At 42.5% G+C, this 16,342-nt stretch overlaps 1 protein-coding gene across 6 annotated transcripts in view; it reads left to right on the top strand.

Moving 5' to 3' along the window:
- WDR11 (WD repeat domain 11) overlaps positions 1-15,908 on the top strand; it is a 100,712-nt gene extending 84,804 nt beyond the window's left edge. For 5 of the 6 annotated variants that reach the window (XM_061635824.1, XM_061635819.1, XM_061635820.1 and 2 more), the window contains 6 exons: positions 765-860; positions 1,102-1,267; positions 2,286-2,383; positions 3,467-3,612; positions 7,715-7,795; positions 10,930-14,154. In XM_061635824.1, the coding sequence (XP_061491808.1) occupies positions 765-860; positions 1,102-1,267; positions 2,286-2,383; positions 3,467-3,612; positions 7,715-7,795; positions 10,930-11,077 (735 nt within the window). In that variant the 3' untranslated portion in view covers positions 11,078-14,154. Of the gene's footprint in view, positions 1-764; positions 861-1,101; positions 1,268-2,285; positions 2,384-3,466; positions 3,613-7,714; positions 7,796-10,929 lie in introns of all 6 variants that reach the window. The other variant, XM_061635822.1, reaches the window with a different exon arrangement.
- Positions 15,909-16,342: the final 434 nt, after the last annotated feature.

Raw genomic sequence — 16,342 nt, 5'->3', positions numbered from 1 at the left:
TGCACCTGAAAACATGGGTCTTTATCTTCCATAACATCAGTAAAATTTAAAATTCTTTAAATTACGCATCACCACTGCCTTGCTTCCTCATTTATCGAGTAGCCCTTTATCCATTTCTGCCCTGATTTCCCTCCTTATCTTAGAGCAGCTTACCCATTGGGTTGCATCTATGGAACCTAAGTGATAACTAACTTATTCTGGATCTAACCCATTGTGTATTGACAGAGAGAATATATTTGAAAGCCAAGTTGTCCTCACAGGCACTCCTTAGTATACCTCCCCATGGGAAAATGACATGAGGGAGTTCACATTATCCGCTCTCTACACCGAAAGAAGGTGTGGACAGTAGTGCATGGTGTGGTGGGGCTGCGCTACTTACCTGCCCTCTCTCGGACTAAATTGCTACTGCATATCAGGATAGAGAAGGGCAAGGCAGTGCACTAGTACAACCCCTTCTGAAACTTGGGGGGCAGGGGTTGCCCATGCAATCCCTTTCACGTAACCTTTCAACATGCTCTGAAACTGCCCACGGAGTCTTTGGGAGGAAGGGTGGGATATAAGAATAAATAATAAGTCACCCTAAGGTGAACTCGTGACAAACTTACACCATTGAAACATAATGTTTCAATTATTGTTTGAAGAGACCTTTGGCGATGAAACCTCTGGGATGGACATTATCTATGCTTGTATAGCAGGGTTCGTATTTCTTGTGTTATGAAAAATCATTTTCCATTTCTTCATCACTTGTGTATGATTCCCTGCAGAAATTCCAGCTTGAAAGGGTCAATCTCCAAGAAGTTAAAAGATCAAATTATGATCACACCAGGAAATGCACTGACCAGCTGCTGCATTTGGGCCAGGTTTGTGTCAACCAGCTTAGACTTTCTACTGTCATATTTGTTCAGTTTTCGCTAGTGCAATCAGTTTATTAGCAAATTGGGGGGGAAATTAAATTACATTTACCGTAGGCATTGCTACAGTGTAATTTTTGTTTTCCCTTTTTTAAAAAAGAAAAAAATTCTCAAACTAGTGTGGTGGGTTGGATATTTCAAATTGTAGAGGATCCACTGAAAGCTGGGTAACTTTTTTTCCCCTTCCCAGACTGATCGAGCTGTGCAGTTGCTTTTGGAGACAAGTGCTGAGAACCCCTATTACTATTGTGATTCGCTGAAGGCATGTCTTGTCACAACAGTCACTTCCTCAGGTCCTTCCCAAAGTACCATTAAATTGGTAGCAACCAACATGATTGCAAATGGAAAGCTAGCAGGTGAAATGTGCATTCTCTTTCTTGAGTACAAAATAATGCTTGCGGCTGCAATAATACATGTCTACTCAGGAGAAAGCTTAAATGGGACTTACTGCCAGTTAAGTGTGTATTGGATTGCAGCTTGCATCACTGAATGCAAGCCCCATTGAATGTAGTTCAGTGTTACTGAGTGAGGAAGTACTTCTGTAAATGGTTCCTAGGAAAATCTATAAACCTGTACTGTCTACTGAAAACTGGATCCTGAGCTATGTGCTTAGGAAAAATGTGGATTTTGCTGTTCAAGGTTTATTGTAGCTGTATTAATATGCTAGGAGTAATGCAAGCTGAGGTTAATGTGCATAACTAGCCATTGTGCACATTCACCTCACCACACCACATGAAGTATGTGCACATAATCTGTCCATAAAAGGGAATTGTACACATTTGCCCATCAATATACATACTCTTCAATTGGCCTTGGGGAATGTGCATATCCCAACACAAGTTTGTACATTTTCAAGCAGTGTACATAATGTGTATATCTTTACTATATTTGGTGTATTTTCCAAGCAATACAATCCATTTTTACCACCCCTGACTTGGGATGGACAGTGTGTGAGCCTTAAAATGCTCAGGACCCAGTATTAAGCAGTGTTACACACTTGCAAAATTGCCTTCTCCATATTTAGCCAGGATAAAGTTGGGTTAATTATATGCTGTGGGGTACTGTCCTCTGTCCTGCAGATAAAAATGGGCATACCTATAGCTTTTTGTGCTAATGGGCTATTAAAATGGGGGGGGGATACAGTTAGGTGTAAAATGCAGCACTGTTACTAAATGGATTCAGTTTACTTCTTCATGATCCTATAGAGTAGGAAATAAATGCTTCTAAATAACACAATTTGGGTCAGAAGGAAATTGGGCTATTTGTAGGTAATGATACTCTGAATCTCTCTGATATCCTTAATTGGCAAAGGAAACTCTAATTCTTCGGGTTTTTTAATTGTGACTTGTTAAACTGAGACAACTTCTTTTTCAGAGGGTGTCCAGTTACTGTGTTTAATAGATAAAGCTGCTGATGCCTGTCGTTACCTGCAAACTTATGGTGAATGGAATCGAGCAGCATGGCTTGCAAAAGTAGGCGATTTTTCTTAGTCTATCCTATATGAGTTGCTTCTTGAATTCAGCTGTAATATTCATGCATTGTAGCCAAGGAAGCTAGAAAGCTGAAAGCTGGTGCATTCATAGTTCATTTACAGCAGGGTGGGAAGGGTTCACAACTTAAGAGTTTGGAGGCAAATATCCCACAATACACACTTCAATACATTTGGTGAAAAATCTGTTGGAAAACCTTCACACTGAAGGCTGTTCCCTGTTTTACTAATACACATAGGGGAGAGAATTGTATATTTCCTAAAAGAAGCGAGGAACAAATGGGGGTGTGGAAAGGGGGTGGATGTCAGTTCCAAGGGAGAAGTGGCATTGAACCAGAATCATTGGCTTCAGAAGTGAACTTCTTCTGGCAGTGAGTATTAGGATTTACCAGTCTATGCCAGCAGAGGAATTGTTCTCTGTCTCATAAGACAGCCAGGTAAGTCTTGCCCATGTCTCCTCATTGGAAACTAATGGATCTCCAGGAGATAAAAGTTTGCAGATCAGCCTCAGCATTTACTTGATACTCCTTAGTTTTGCCTCCCCAGCTGATCTTCTGTCACAGCCTGCTTGTGGCCGTGTGTTACTCCTTGCCTCCAGTTTCTGAAGCCTTGGACTCATTTGCCTCTAAATATCCCTTGTTGGTTATTGTGGTTGGACACTTTCCTCGCTTCTAACCCTGCCTCTTGTTGATGGTGTTCTTGCTTGTTTCCTGCTAGTCCACTTACTATGTTTCACCAGGGTCCTCTGCTTTTCGGGAATATGTTTGCACACAGGATTGTTGGCAGGACTCAGACCTGACCATGGGGTCTTTGGTTTGGGAAAATTGATGCTCTCTGCAGGGGTTTCACCAACATTTGTGTGTGTATACAAATCTGTAAGAAGACTTTTTATTTTTCCCCAAATTGGAGACTCTTCCTAATCAGTTGCCAAACACTTAAAAAAGAGGCTTCCTTCCAAAAGCAAAGCAAGATAACTGGCACACATTAAGAATGTATTTATTTTTGTACCTTATTGGGTCATGACTTGGCTTCTAAAATTGGTTCAAACATTTCTAATCTTTCATAGGTTCGTCTGGATGCAGAGGAATGTGCTGATGTTCTGAAGCGTTGGGTTGATCAGCTTTGTTCTCCACAAATCAATCAAAAATCCAAGGCCATCCTTGTTCTCCTTTCCCTGGGTTGCTTCATGAGAGTTGCAGAGATGTTACACAGGTCTTTTCTTTGCCACATTTGTTCGAAAAATTATGAGGCATTTCTTTCTATTATTATTACCTGCCCATCACCCAAAGGTCCCAGGGCTGGTTACAACAGTTTGAAATACATAATTAAAAACTACCTAAAATCATAACATCACACATGCAAAATAAAAAATAGGATAGGTCCTAAAAACATTTCATCTCAGGTGTCAAAGGCCAGGATGAAGAGATGCATCTTCAGCATTTGCCAAAAACTGTAGAGAGAAGTTGTCACTTGTACCTTTGTGGGGAGGGAATTTAGGGGCTGCCACAGAGCATGCCCTCTCCCTGTCATTACCTCCTAGCTTCTGAGGATAGTGGAACTACCAAAAGGGCCCCCTCTGCTGATCTCAACACCTGAGGGGGTCTGTTGGGATGGAAGCAGTCTTTCAGATATTTGGGACCTAAGTCATTTAGGGCTTTAAACACTAATGTGAGCACCTTGAATTCAGCCTAGAAATGAACTGGCAACCAGGGCAGGTGTTTAAAACAGGAATTACATGAGTTCTAATGGGAACACCTGCCAGGAATCTGGCCGCTCCATTTTGGACCAGATGAAGTTTCCAAGTCATCTTCAAGGGCAGCCCCACATAAAGCACATTGCAGTAATCCAGTCTGGAAGTTACCAGAGCATGGAGTACTGTGGCCAAGTAATCTCTGTCCAAAAGGGGCCGAAGCTAGCAAACCAGCTAGACCTGGAAAAGGGCACTCCTAGACACTGAGGTTTATGAGCCTCCAGTGACAATGCTGGATCCAGGAGTACTCTCCAGCTACAGATCTGCTCCTTCCAGAGGAATGCAACCCCATCCACAACAGGCAGTATCCCCACTTCCCAGACGTGAGAACTCTGGACACACAACACCTCCATCTTTTCAGGATTCAACCTCAGTTTATTGGCCCACGTCCGGCCCATCAATGCCTCCGAGCACCGGTCCAACACTTCAGCTGCCTCTCTTGATTCAGATGAAATAGAGATGACAGCTACCAGCAACTTCATAATAGCACAAGGGACAAGATGGCACTCTGCGGAACACCACAGGACAGTTCCCATGGTGCCCAACAATAACCTCCCATAAGTACCTTTTGGAAGTTGCTTTGGAGGTATGAGCAGAACCACTGAAACACAGTGCCCCAGACCCCTACCTCCCTGAGATGCTCCAGAAAGATACTATGATTAACAGTATCAAAAGCCTCTGAAAGATCAAGGATAATGAACAGGGCCACATTTCCCCAATCTGTCTCCTGATAGATGTCATCAGCCAGGGCAACCAAGATTTCAGTGCAGTGGCCAGGCCTGAAATCAGACTAAAATGCATCCAGGTAATCAGTTTCCTCCAAGCATGCTTGAAGCACGACCGCTACCACCTTCTCAACTACATTGCCCAAAAAGGGGTATTTGCCACTTGGCAGTAGTTGTTTAACACTTCTGGGTCCAGAGAGGTCCTCTTCAGGAGGAGATCTGCCACCACCTCCTTTGAGGCAAATGGTACTTCCCCCTCCACACATGTACATACTTGCACTCAGTGGCATACATAAAAATACTACCATTACAATTAATAAAATCAACAACAGGACCATAAGAATCAGCAGCAGGGAAGACCCACACCCAACTGAGAATGAAAACAATGATCCTTAAATGGCACATGTGAATAAAAATGTCTTGTTGCTTGCTGTTGGTCAGTTCAAAAACTCGTATATGCACATATATAGAAAAAAGTGTAAACAGTGGTGCCAGGGGGGCACAAAATTTATTTTTTTATTTATTTATTTAATTTAATTTATATACCGCCCTAAGCCCGAAGGCTCTCTGGGCGGTGTGCATAAAAGGTAAAAGCAAGGACAATATATAAATACAATAAATACCATAACTCAAAAAAAAAAAAAAAAACCCACAAACAATACAAGAACCAAACAACATCCTGAATACAACATAGTAATAAAATACTATAAAAATACACTTTAAAATGCCTGGGAGTATAAAAAGGTTTTCACCTGGCGCCGAAAAGATAGCAGCGTTGGCACCAGGTGCACCTCATCAGGGAGACCATTCCACAGTTCGGGAGCCACAACCGAAAAGGCCCTATTTCTAGTCACCATCCTCCGAGCTTCTTGATGGGATGGTACTCGGAGGAGGGCCTTAGATGTTGAGCGCAGTGTACGGGTAGTTTCATATTGGGAGAGGCGCTCCACCAGGTATTGCGGTCCCATGCCGTGTAAGGCTTTATAGGTCAAAACCAGCACTTTGAATTTAGCCCGGAAACAAATAGGAAGCCAGTGCAGACGGGCCAAAACAGGTGTTATATGAGCGGACCTTCTGGTCCGCGTCAACAATCTGGCCGCTGCATTCTGGACTAACTGTAGTTTCCGAACTATCTTCAAGGGCAGCCCAACGTAGAGCGCATTGCAGTAGTCCAATCTAGAAGTTACCAGAGCATGAACGACTGAGGCGAGGTCGTCACTGTCCAGATAGGGACGTAGCTGGGCTACCAATCGGAGATGGTAGAAAGCATTCCGTGCCACTGAGGCTACCTGAGCCTCAAGAGACAGGGAAGGGTCGAAAAGAACTCCCAAGCTACGAACCTGTTCTTTCAAGGGGAGTGTAACCCCATCCAGAACAGGGTAAACATCCACCATCTGGGCAGAGAAGGCACTCACTAACAGCGTCTCGGTCTTGTCTGGATTAAGCTTCAGTCTGTTAGCTCCCATCCAATCCATTATCGCGGCCAGGCAACGGTTTAGTACGTTAACAGCCTCACCTGAGGAAGATGCAAAGGAGAAATAGAGTTGCGTGTCATCAGCGTACTGGTGACAACGCACTCCAAAACTCCTGATGACCGCACCCAGCGGCTTCATATAGATGTTGAAAAGCATGGGGGACAGTACCGATCCCTGTGGGACTCCACAATGGAGAGTCCAGGGTGTTGAGCAGTGTTCCCCAAGCACTACCTTCTGGTGATGACCCACCAAGTAGGAGCAGAGCCACTGCCAAGCAGTACCCCCAACTCCCAACTCCGTGAGCCGTCCCAGAAGGATACCATGGTCGATGGTATCAAAAGCAGCTGAGAGATCAAGGAGAATCAACAGGGTCACACTCCCCCTGTCCCTCTCCCGACAAAGGTCATCATACAGGGCGACCAAGGCTCTTTCAGTACTAAACCCAGGCCTAAAACCGGATTGAAACGGATCAAGATAATCAGTGTCATCCAAGAGTCCCTGGAGCTGGCCGGCCACCACCCGTTCCAGAACCTTGCCCAGGAACGGAACATTCGTCACAGGTCTATAGTTGTTCAAGTTATCTGGGTCCAAGGAGGGTTTCTTCAGGAGCGGTCTCACTACCGCCGCTTTTAGGCAGTCAGGGACCACACCCTCTCGCAAAGAGGCATTGATGACCTCCTTGGCCCAGCCGGCGGTTCTGGTCCTGCCAGCTTTCACCAGCCAAGAGGGGCAAGGATCCAGCACAGACGTGGTCGCCCGCACCAGTCCAAGGATCTTGTCAACATCCTCAAGCTGCACCAACTGAAACTCATCCAATAAATGAGGACAAGACCGTGGTCTGGATGCTTCATTGAATCCAACTGCTATAATATTGGAGTCTTAAGTCCCGACGAATGCAAGCGATCTTAGTTTGGAAGTGTCCGGCGAACTCATCACAACGGGCTACAGATGGATCTATAGTATCCCGAGGGCCAAATACAAGAGTTTTCATGGATTAGAGCCCACTTCATAGATGTGTAGAGGATAATCCTCAGTTCGCAAATAGGGGAACACACACACACACACACGTGTGAGAGACAATTCATGCAGTGGGACCAAAATGCACAAAAACTGCCATTTGTATGTCATTGCTAATGTGTTTAAACGGCTGTATTTCTTCAGAATAGTCTGGAAAGTGGTATTTTTACTTCCTTTTGGTAGGGTAGATGCCATATAAATTCATATTCAGAATTGGGAGCCTTGTATTAAAGGCGTCCCTGAATGTTGTTGCAAGCTTCTCAGGGTACTTGCATAGTGCCAGAGAATATTTAAGGTGTCTTGTGTGTGTTTGGTTTTTCAACTCAACTGTTTGTTCTTTTTAACAGCATGAGGTATTTTGATAGGGCAGCCCTCTTTGTCGAAGCCTGCCTCAACTATGGAACAATTGAAGTCAACGAAGATGCAAATATCCTTTTTGAAATTATGCACAGTGCCTTAATGTAGAAGTCTCCTAAATAAGAGTACTTTTTATTTGGGGTTTCAGTAATTTGTGTTTTGAACTAAATTCATTTTTAGGAGAGAGAAAATATTTTCTGAGGAAGACTCTTCACAGGGGTCATGGCTGCCACCTGGTGGCCACAGGCAGGACAAACCAGACTTGAGGAAGAAGCTCCTTCATAGGAGTTTGGGAGACTTGTCCTTTTTTCCTGCCTGTCACCTCAAGCATATGCTTCCTTGTTCTCTTTCACCTTCACTTTTACAATCAGTTTTTCTCCAGTTTGTTTTCTTCCTTTCTCCTGGTGAGTGTTCTTCTGTGGCTTTTTCATTGTTTGTTAGTCTCTGTCACTCATCCCTTTTGATCCCTGGTATACATGCTTTTTCCTTCTCTTCTCCCTCCCCCCCTGCTGCCATGGCTGTTTGGCAGGCGATTTTGGTGGGCTTTTTCCTTCTCGTGTCTTCATCCAGCAAGTCCCAGTTTCCCTCAGTCTCTCTCCTGCTGGCATGCCTGTTTTTTCTGTGCATCTTCTCCTCCCACCCATCCCCACCCGCCGCTGATGCCACAGCCTCTTGGTGGGCTTTTTTCCTTCTCCTGTCTTCATCCAGCCAATCCCATGTTTCCTTCTCTCTCTTTTCGGGATATGTGTGAGTGGTTCTAGTTCTTTTATGCAACCTAGTCTACCCTCTTGCCCTTGTTTTTGAAAACACACCCTCACACAATATAAAACAAAACAAAACCCTCATTTGTGTGTTTTTCTCTGTTCTTCCCCCCACCTGTGGGCCCGGAAGTGGACTCTGTTCTTTCACCCGAATTGGTGCCCCAAATGTCCTTGGTGATTAACCTGCTGCTCCGTGCCATGTGTGTGTATAAGTTGGAAACTTGGGGGGGTGTCTTTTTTTCCTTTCAGTACTACTACACATCCCATTAATGTGTGTGCACGATTTGAGATAATGGTGGTTTCTCTTTCCTCTGCTGGGACCCTGACCTTAACTGCCCAGCCTGGCCTAACCTTCTGCATCTCCCTCCAGCTAGTGCTCTATAGCATATGAAGGTCAGGAAGAAGGCCAAGCAGACAAAGTGACCTTCCTTTCATCCAGCAGGGAATGAGCCAAGTCTAAATTGGATGAAGTGCAGGCACCATTCTGGACCCCTTCTCTACACTCAACATAATTTTCAGGTCTTCTGTTCACCTTTCCACCCATGCCTTGACTGTCATAGTGGTGAAAAAGGTATAAGGACACACTGTAATAGTGTTATCACCCCATTCTGGCCAAGTCAGCCATGGTTATTGGAAATAAGCAACTTGGCAATTACTCCACCTTGGCATCTTTCACTGTGTCTAGACATGCTGTCTCAAGGTCTTCTGCATCCCAGTCTGGCTTAGCTGAATGTGTGCTGGAAGTTGACCAGGGAGGCCTTTAATAGTCTCTTCAAGAAAGCAGACCTATGTGATGATGTGGCAACTGTCCTCACATCTTGTTATTTTTCAATGTTGTGTATCCAGTTCAACCTGGAAGCACTTTGCTAAATTGTGTGCATGATGTGCATCCTACAAAGTCCAAGATATCCATGTCCTCGGTTTCTGCAGGATGACCTTCATCTGGGTCTTAATCCAAACACCTTATGGCAGCATGGGTCTGCAATTTCCTCAGTTCTTTCTGTCCATGCCACCAAAACTTTGGGATCTCATCCTCTTGTCCATTGTTTTCTGCGTGAGGCATCGGAGGTCAGCCCCTTGGTGGTCCATTGCATCCTCTCCTGGGATCTTCATGAAGTGCTGATAGCTCTATAGCCTTTGAGCCCTTGAGTGTGGTTTCACTCCTTCATCTTTCCTTAAAGGTTGTTTTTCTTGTTTCAGCTTGGTATGTTTCTGAGTTGGATGTCAAACATCTGTGCATTTCCATCCCAACACAGTTGTGCTGTATATGCTCCTTTCTTTTGTTCCAAAGGTGGGCTTGGTGCTCAACAATAATAAATTGTTTTGCCACCTTTTGTCTTTACCCGGTGCACCTTTGTGAACGAAGGTGGCATTCTCTCAACTTCCAGAGTCCTTCAAGTCTCCATTATGCAAATGAAGTCTTTCCATCTGATGGAATTTGTCTCATTCCATCCTGGTCCTATGAGAGAGGAGGTCTCCATTGCTACCCTATCCCATTGGCTGTGGGCTTGTATTGCACCTGCATATGAGTCTCTAGGTCTTCCTGCTTCTCAGACTGTTACTGCTTATTCCACCAGGTCAGCAGTGACAAACGCTGCTTTTTCTGTGCATGCGTCCCTAGGTGAAATTTGCGAAGTAGCTGTTTAGTCATCTTCTAATACCTTCACAACTCACTGTAAAATTGATTTGTATGTTTCTTTGGATACGAGTTCTCCAACATGTTGTTATCCTCCATAGAAAGCACTTTCTCCCCTCCCTTTGTGGGTCTGCTGGGGTGCATCCCATGTGAAGGGTCATCATCCTCAGAGAAGGGAAGATTGGTTCTTACCTGAAGGTACCTTCTCAAGGATGATGAGCCTTCATGACCAACCCTTAGTTTTGCCTTGAGAAGTTTGTTTGCTGTTTGGGTTGTTCGGCGATTCCCTAGTGGAGGAAGCAGCCTTTGTATTTCCCCATGTTCTGTTTTCTTTTTCTGCTGTTCTGTTGTCGGTCTGAGTGGGTTCTAACTCCTGGGCTCATCTCAGTATCAGATTGGAGTCTCACAAACTCATGTGAGAATTGGCTCCTTCCTCCACAAATCATGTTTTTCCTGCCTGTGGCCACCAGTTGGCAGCCACAACTCATGTGAAGGCTCGTCAACCTCAAGAAAGCACCTTCAGGTAAGAACCAATCTTCCCATTATAGGGTGAAAGGATAACATTTCCCCAAAAAGGAAATGGGAACACAATCCAGGTGATAAAAAGCAGAGTATTAAATGGTTTTCTAGCACGATCTAGTTTTGACATTTTCATATCAAAGAGCGAAGTATGGGAATGTATTCCTTGTGGGTTGCGCTAACTTGAAGTATCACTAGCTACAAGGTGACTTCTTTGGAGGAGAGATGAGAGGTCTGGTAACTGGTTATGTCTCTGTTCACTTAAGTATTCTTTAACCTACACTTCACAAAAACTAATTCATGCAGTATTTGCAGATTATGCCAGAAGCCTGAAGACTCTGGGGTTTAAGCAGGCTGCTACTTTATTTGCCTCAAAAGCAGGATCAGCTGGCAAAGATTTATTGAATGAACTTGAACAGCTGAAAGAAGAGGAGTGACAGCTCTTAACCACTAAAAATTGAGATTTCCCATCAGATGGAGTCATCAGTGAAGTAACTTTTTTAAAAGACAATGAAGGGGGATTTCTTTTTGGTGAAAAATACAGTTATGGTCACAGTAGAAATTGGAAATGCTGAATGTCATGTGTGGACAGAGTTTTCTTTCAATTTGTGGAGATAACAACTATATTTCTCTTCAACAAAAGTTTCTTTAGATATATGTGAAAACCATAGGGCCAGGGCCAGTCCAATATTTGCTGCACCTAAGCAGCTGTACAATATCATCTGAGATGTGCAACAGGAGCTCTTGTAACGATACTGGGACCAAATTCTCAGATTGCACAAAGCCACATATGATGAAAGGACTGCTCTGGCATCCTCTGTGACTCTGAAAGGGGTCCCATTTTGTGGATTGTACTCTGTTTAACTGGTACTCCTGCATATGTTGCTGCTCCAAGCAATCACAAAGAGTGCATGCTCAACTGATTATAAATTGGTATTTCATCTCAAATTGAGCATGGTTGAAAAGGAAGAACTTTCTGCTAAAAAGCTAAGCAATTTGCATGTAAATCAAAACTGTTTTACAGCTTATTGTCCAAGTTTTGGATGCTGATCACCATTCCAAGGATGTTCACAAAGGAGCTATGCAATTCCTGAGCTTGCCTGACCATTCTTCCTCACATAGAGAACATTTTTTAAAAAGGAATCCTGTCCAAGCTTTTCCTCAGTTGGTATGTCTTCTTTCTTCTCACTGGCCCACGTGATTACTAAAGATCCTGCTGTAGACTTGCTTACAGGCACTGAGCTGAGGATGTGTATAGAGAATATATAATGGGCTCCTAAATTTTAGCACAGTCAGATTAGGAAGCGAAGCATAATCAGAAAAGCTCATAAATTACCAAAGTCTCTTACTCAAGGAGTTCCTTGAACCCTTCAGAGCCAGCTTTGAAGACTTTGGTATACTTCTTGTGTCAAGGAGATGAAATTTCAAGGGGGCTTTTCAATCAGAACAGTAAAAACACAAGAACCTTGCTAGATCGGACCAAAGACCCATCTAGCCCAGCATCCTGTTCAGTGGCCAGCCAGGTGCCCGTAGAAAGCCTACAAGCAGGGTGTGAGGGCAATAGCCTTCCCCTGCTGCTGGTTCCCAGCAGCTAGTATTCGGAGGCACACTGCCTCTGATTCTGGAGGTATTATATTGTCATCATGACTACTAGTTGCTATAGCCTTATCCTCAATTCAGTCTGATCCCTTTTTAAAGATGTTAACGTTGGTGGCTTTAATGAATCTGCATAGAAAACTAAAAAATATTGCCTCTGCTCTCTCATTCATTTCACTGAGTTCTCTTGGCTGCTTGAAATGAAACTGAGGTTACGCTTCTGTCAGTTGTTTAATAGGGTTTTCTGTTTAGAACTGGGATGGGGAGCCTTTTCTGGGGTAGACAAAACCACTTGGGGATGGGGCTTGGCCTGGGGAAAGTTCCAAGGGCTGGATAAAGAGGCTTGCAGGGCTGCATTTGGCCTGTGGATTGTAGGTTCTGCTTACTTGTTTGAGAAGGAAAAGGGTGGTTCTATATTTGTTCTTTTGTATATTAGGCAGAAGGTGTGTTTAATCACACACTTCAGAAATACAGCCTGATTTCTTTTGTGTGGAGACTGAGAGGCCACATTCACACCACATATTTATTCCACTTTAAAAAGTCATGGCTTTCCCCAAAGAATCCCAAGAAGTGCCGTTTGTGAAAGGTGTTGAGAGTTTTTGGGAGACTCCTATTCTCCTCACAGTCAATCCCTTTCCCAGACAACTCTGACCATTGTAGCTTTATCAGGGTCTTCTGACAACTCTGAACACCCTTCAGAAATCTCACTTTCTTTGGGGGAAGCCATGAATGTTTAAAGTGGAATAAATGTGTTGGGTGGATGTGGCCAGAATTAGAAAAAAAGATTTAGGCAGTTTAGATTGCCATCCCATTCAGTATACAATACAGCTCTATTAAGAAAATGTCTATTTTTGACACTTTATGCTACATTTCCCACAAAAAAGTCACCATGGGTTTTCATAATCAGTGTGTTGTATATCTGTGGTTGAGTTCCAGAATTGAGTTGGGTTCCACAGAGGTATCTATGGGTTCTATTTTTGAAGCGTACGTCCTCAATGTAAGAGAACACATAAAAGCTCCCAATTTTTATTGATGCTCTAATACAATATAATGTGTATGTTGTACATAAAGTGTACTGCTGCAGTACAGTACTAAGTGACAGATTCTCAGAGGAGGAAAGGACTCGTGTACCTTGGGGACCGCTTCTCTGTTCATCATTCCTGATAGTAGGGTGGGGTAAGCCATTCAACTAGAGCAAGCATCCAAGGGCTGGGGAAGGAGAGTCAGAAATGAACAAACACATTGAAGACTTTATCAAATGAACGTCAGCCCTAAACTTTGGCAAGAAGAATTCTCATCTATGTTGAGCTTATACTAATGTAATACTAATGTTGAGTACAAGAAAACAGGGCACACATGCATTTGGTTTTTGGTTATATAAACTCACCTGTATTGTTTTGTCTAGTGTGTTTATATAAGGCTGTTGTTAGGACCTATTTGCATTCCGTGTTTATATAATTTCCTCCGTGATACACACTTAGAAACAAGTTCTGCATCCTCAAACTCCGCTATGTTTAGTAGTTTAAACTGATCAGTTAGTAGCACAAATATGATGTGCTACTTGGAACACAGCAACTGCAAATTGATGCATTGCCTCTAAGAGCTAGTGCCACTCTGGAGCAGCAAGGGGGGGGGAATGAAATATTTTACATAGGAAGAACAACAAAGCGTTCGCGTTCAAGTTCTCATGAGTGTAATGTGTGTGTAGTTGGATATTCAAATACTTTTCTGGAAACGATATCATCTGTTCCTGGTGAAATGTAATATGCACTGGACTGTGAATTTAACTACCTTTTGAAACTGTCTTATCTGGTTCCTTTTCATACAGATTGGTTTGTAGCATCAGCACAGTAGAAGATCTTTTGATGCTGCCCCTTTCATCAGGTTATGAGTTCAAAAGTGTTGGGACTTAAGTCTGAGAACAATCTTATTCAGATCTGCAGACTTCTTGAAACACGGGAAGCCTTTGCTGTGGTTAAAAGGCTCTTGTGGATAACAAGACAATGTTTTGCCTTCTGTGGCAAGTACTTAATAGCAGTACTAACCTCTTAGAGATATCCTGAAATCATTCCAGGTGCTATATTATGGCTAAATATAGATCTGTTCACTGCCCATTTATGATGTCTAGAAGCATTTCTATCTCCAGTATGGCTATATTCTGGATAAATATGTGAACATGCTAGCTTACAATTTTTTTCCTCATCCTGCAAGGCCTATTCCATTTATTTATCTGGCTGGAATTATAGAAGTCTGGGGCTCGGGTTCACTAATTTCAGTAGAAGTGGCAAATCAATGGGCATTTTTTTCACATGCATGGATATGCTGCCTCTATGGAAATTAATGAGATGGCCCAGGTGAGGAAGACTTCCATATCAGGAAAACACACGGATCAAGAATGTGATGATTACATGTAGTATCCTGTATTTCTTTGGTTCACACTGGCATTTTCCTCCACATCTATTTGTTTTATAGCAGGTCAAGCTATAACAAACGAATGGTTATCTATGAAGTGTAAGTGGTGCTCATAAAAACGTATTAATCTGAAATAGTGCTTATTTAGTAGATAATACTGTCTTAAAAGGTAATTCTGATAATTCGGTAATTTGTTAAGCAGTTTTTCATAATTTTTGCATTCTGTTTTTTCTCTGTTTCTGTGAGTCTTTCTTCCAGTCATAGTTTTTCTGTCCCTTTTCTCTCTGCACTTTCCTGTGAAAGACATATTTTTTTCTTTTTGAAAGATTTGAAGTAACCCTTTTAAGTTTGATTTGACACACGATTACTTAAAGTTACTACAGTAATCTTCCACACTAGTCTCCAAATTTGTGGACATCTTATTTTAATCTAAGCCAAGAGGGCATTTTTGAATCAATCATATTCAGAGGGGAAATTGTTAATTGACTTTTATAATAAACAAAACTGATGTCATTGTTTATTGAAATTAGAACTTTTAATTATAATACCTTGAAGTGTATGATATGTGTTGACATCTTTCTCAACACATGTTGCACTTGTCATAATAAACATTCCTTTTAGACAATACTGGAAATGTGTGGCCACCCCTTCTCTTTCGTAACACCTTGTTTTAAAAAGTGCACTACTGTTAATGCCATTGCATTCAGTGTTCCCTTGCAAGCTGTAGACAAAGAATTGAAGTGGGAGACAGAGGAGTGCTGAACATTACATTGAATCACATTTATTTTACCAGTTATCACTCTAGGGTATTGAAGGTTGGCAACAGTCCTGCCCACAGCAATATCCAGTTAGATCCTTGGCAAAGAGAAATATATGATCAACTTAGCCTTGGGGAAATTCACAACAAAACTGGCGTGAGGCTTTTACTAGGAGCAAGTAATATTTTACATAACATTGTCAACCATATTCTCATTAGATGACATCATTAAGACATACATAGTGGCAGCAGTTTTTTTTAACAAACCTGTGCGTTTGTTCCCCTAGGACTTTACATAATTATAGTTACCAGTTTTTAATCAGTAGCATTATGTCTGAAAATTGTTGATGTTGAGAGAAGCCTTATACTGTGTTTTTGTGTGTGCATCACAGCCTGATCCAATGCACATTTACACATTGATTTCTTGTATAAAGATGAACAAATTATTGTAAAATGGTTTTTTTGTTAAGTCATGGAAAAGTTATTAAAATTAGTTTCAAAAACTGTTAAGTGTGTTGTCATTTAATCCTAAAAATTATAGATCTACTCTGATATCGCACAGAGATACTTAATGAGCATGGCATTTGCGTCATTATGGCATATGCTTTTGCACAATGGTTATAATCATTTTTGTCTATATGTAAGCGCTAGCTATTGGCTGAATTGCTGTGGTGTCACAGACTCGAGAAAGCATTCAGAGCATAGTGACAAGAGCAGGTAGGGAAGGTTAGAGCTGGAAAACTCAGTGGGAAAAAAGAGCAGGAGGTAGGTAAGCTAAGCAACAGGGCCAGTCCAGAGAAAAGTTGGCTAAAGGAAGAATAGAATTAGGAAATAAGCTATCAAGATTTTATTTTGAAGCAAAGCATACATGGGCAAGATAGAATTAAGTGGGGAAATGGCAAATGAAATGGGAAGATAAGGTCAGGAGAAGCCAATG

Source organism: Rhineura floridana, chromosome 7 (genome assembly GCF_030035675.1).
Source record: "Rhineura floridana isolate rRhiFlo1 chromosome 7, rRhiFlo1.hap2, whole genome shotgun sequence".
In the NCBI taxonomy this organism is placed as follows: domain Eukaryota; kingdom Metazoa; phylum Chordata; class Lepidosauria; order Squamata; family Rhineuridae; genus Rhineura; species Rhineura floridana.
Note: the sequence above shows the minus strand (reverse complement) of the source record. Positions and strands in the feature narration are given on the sequence as shown.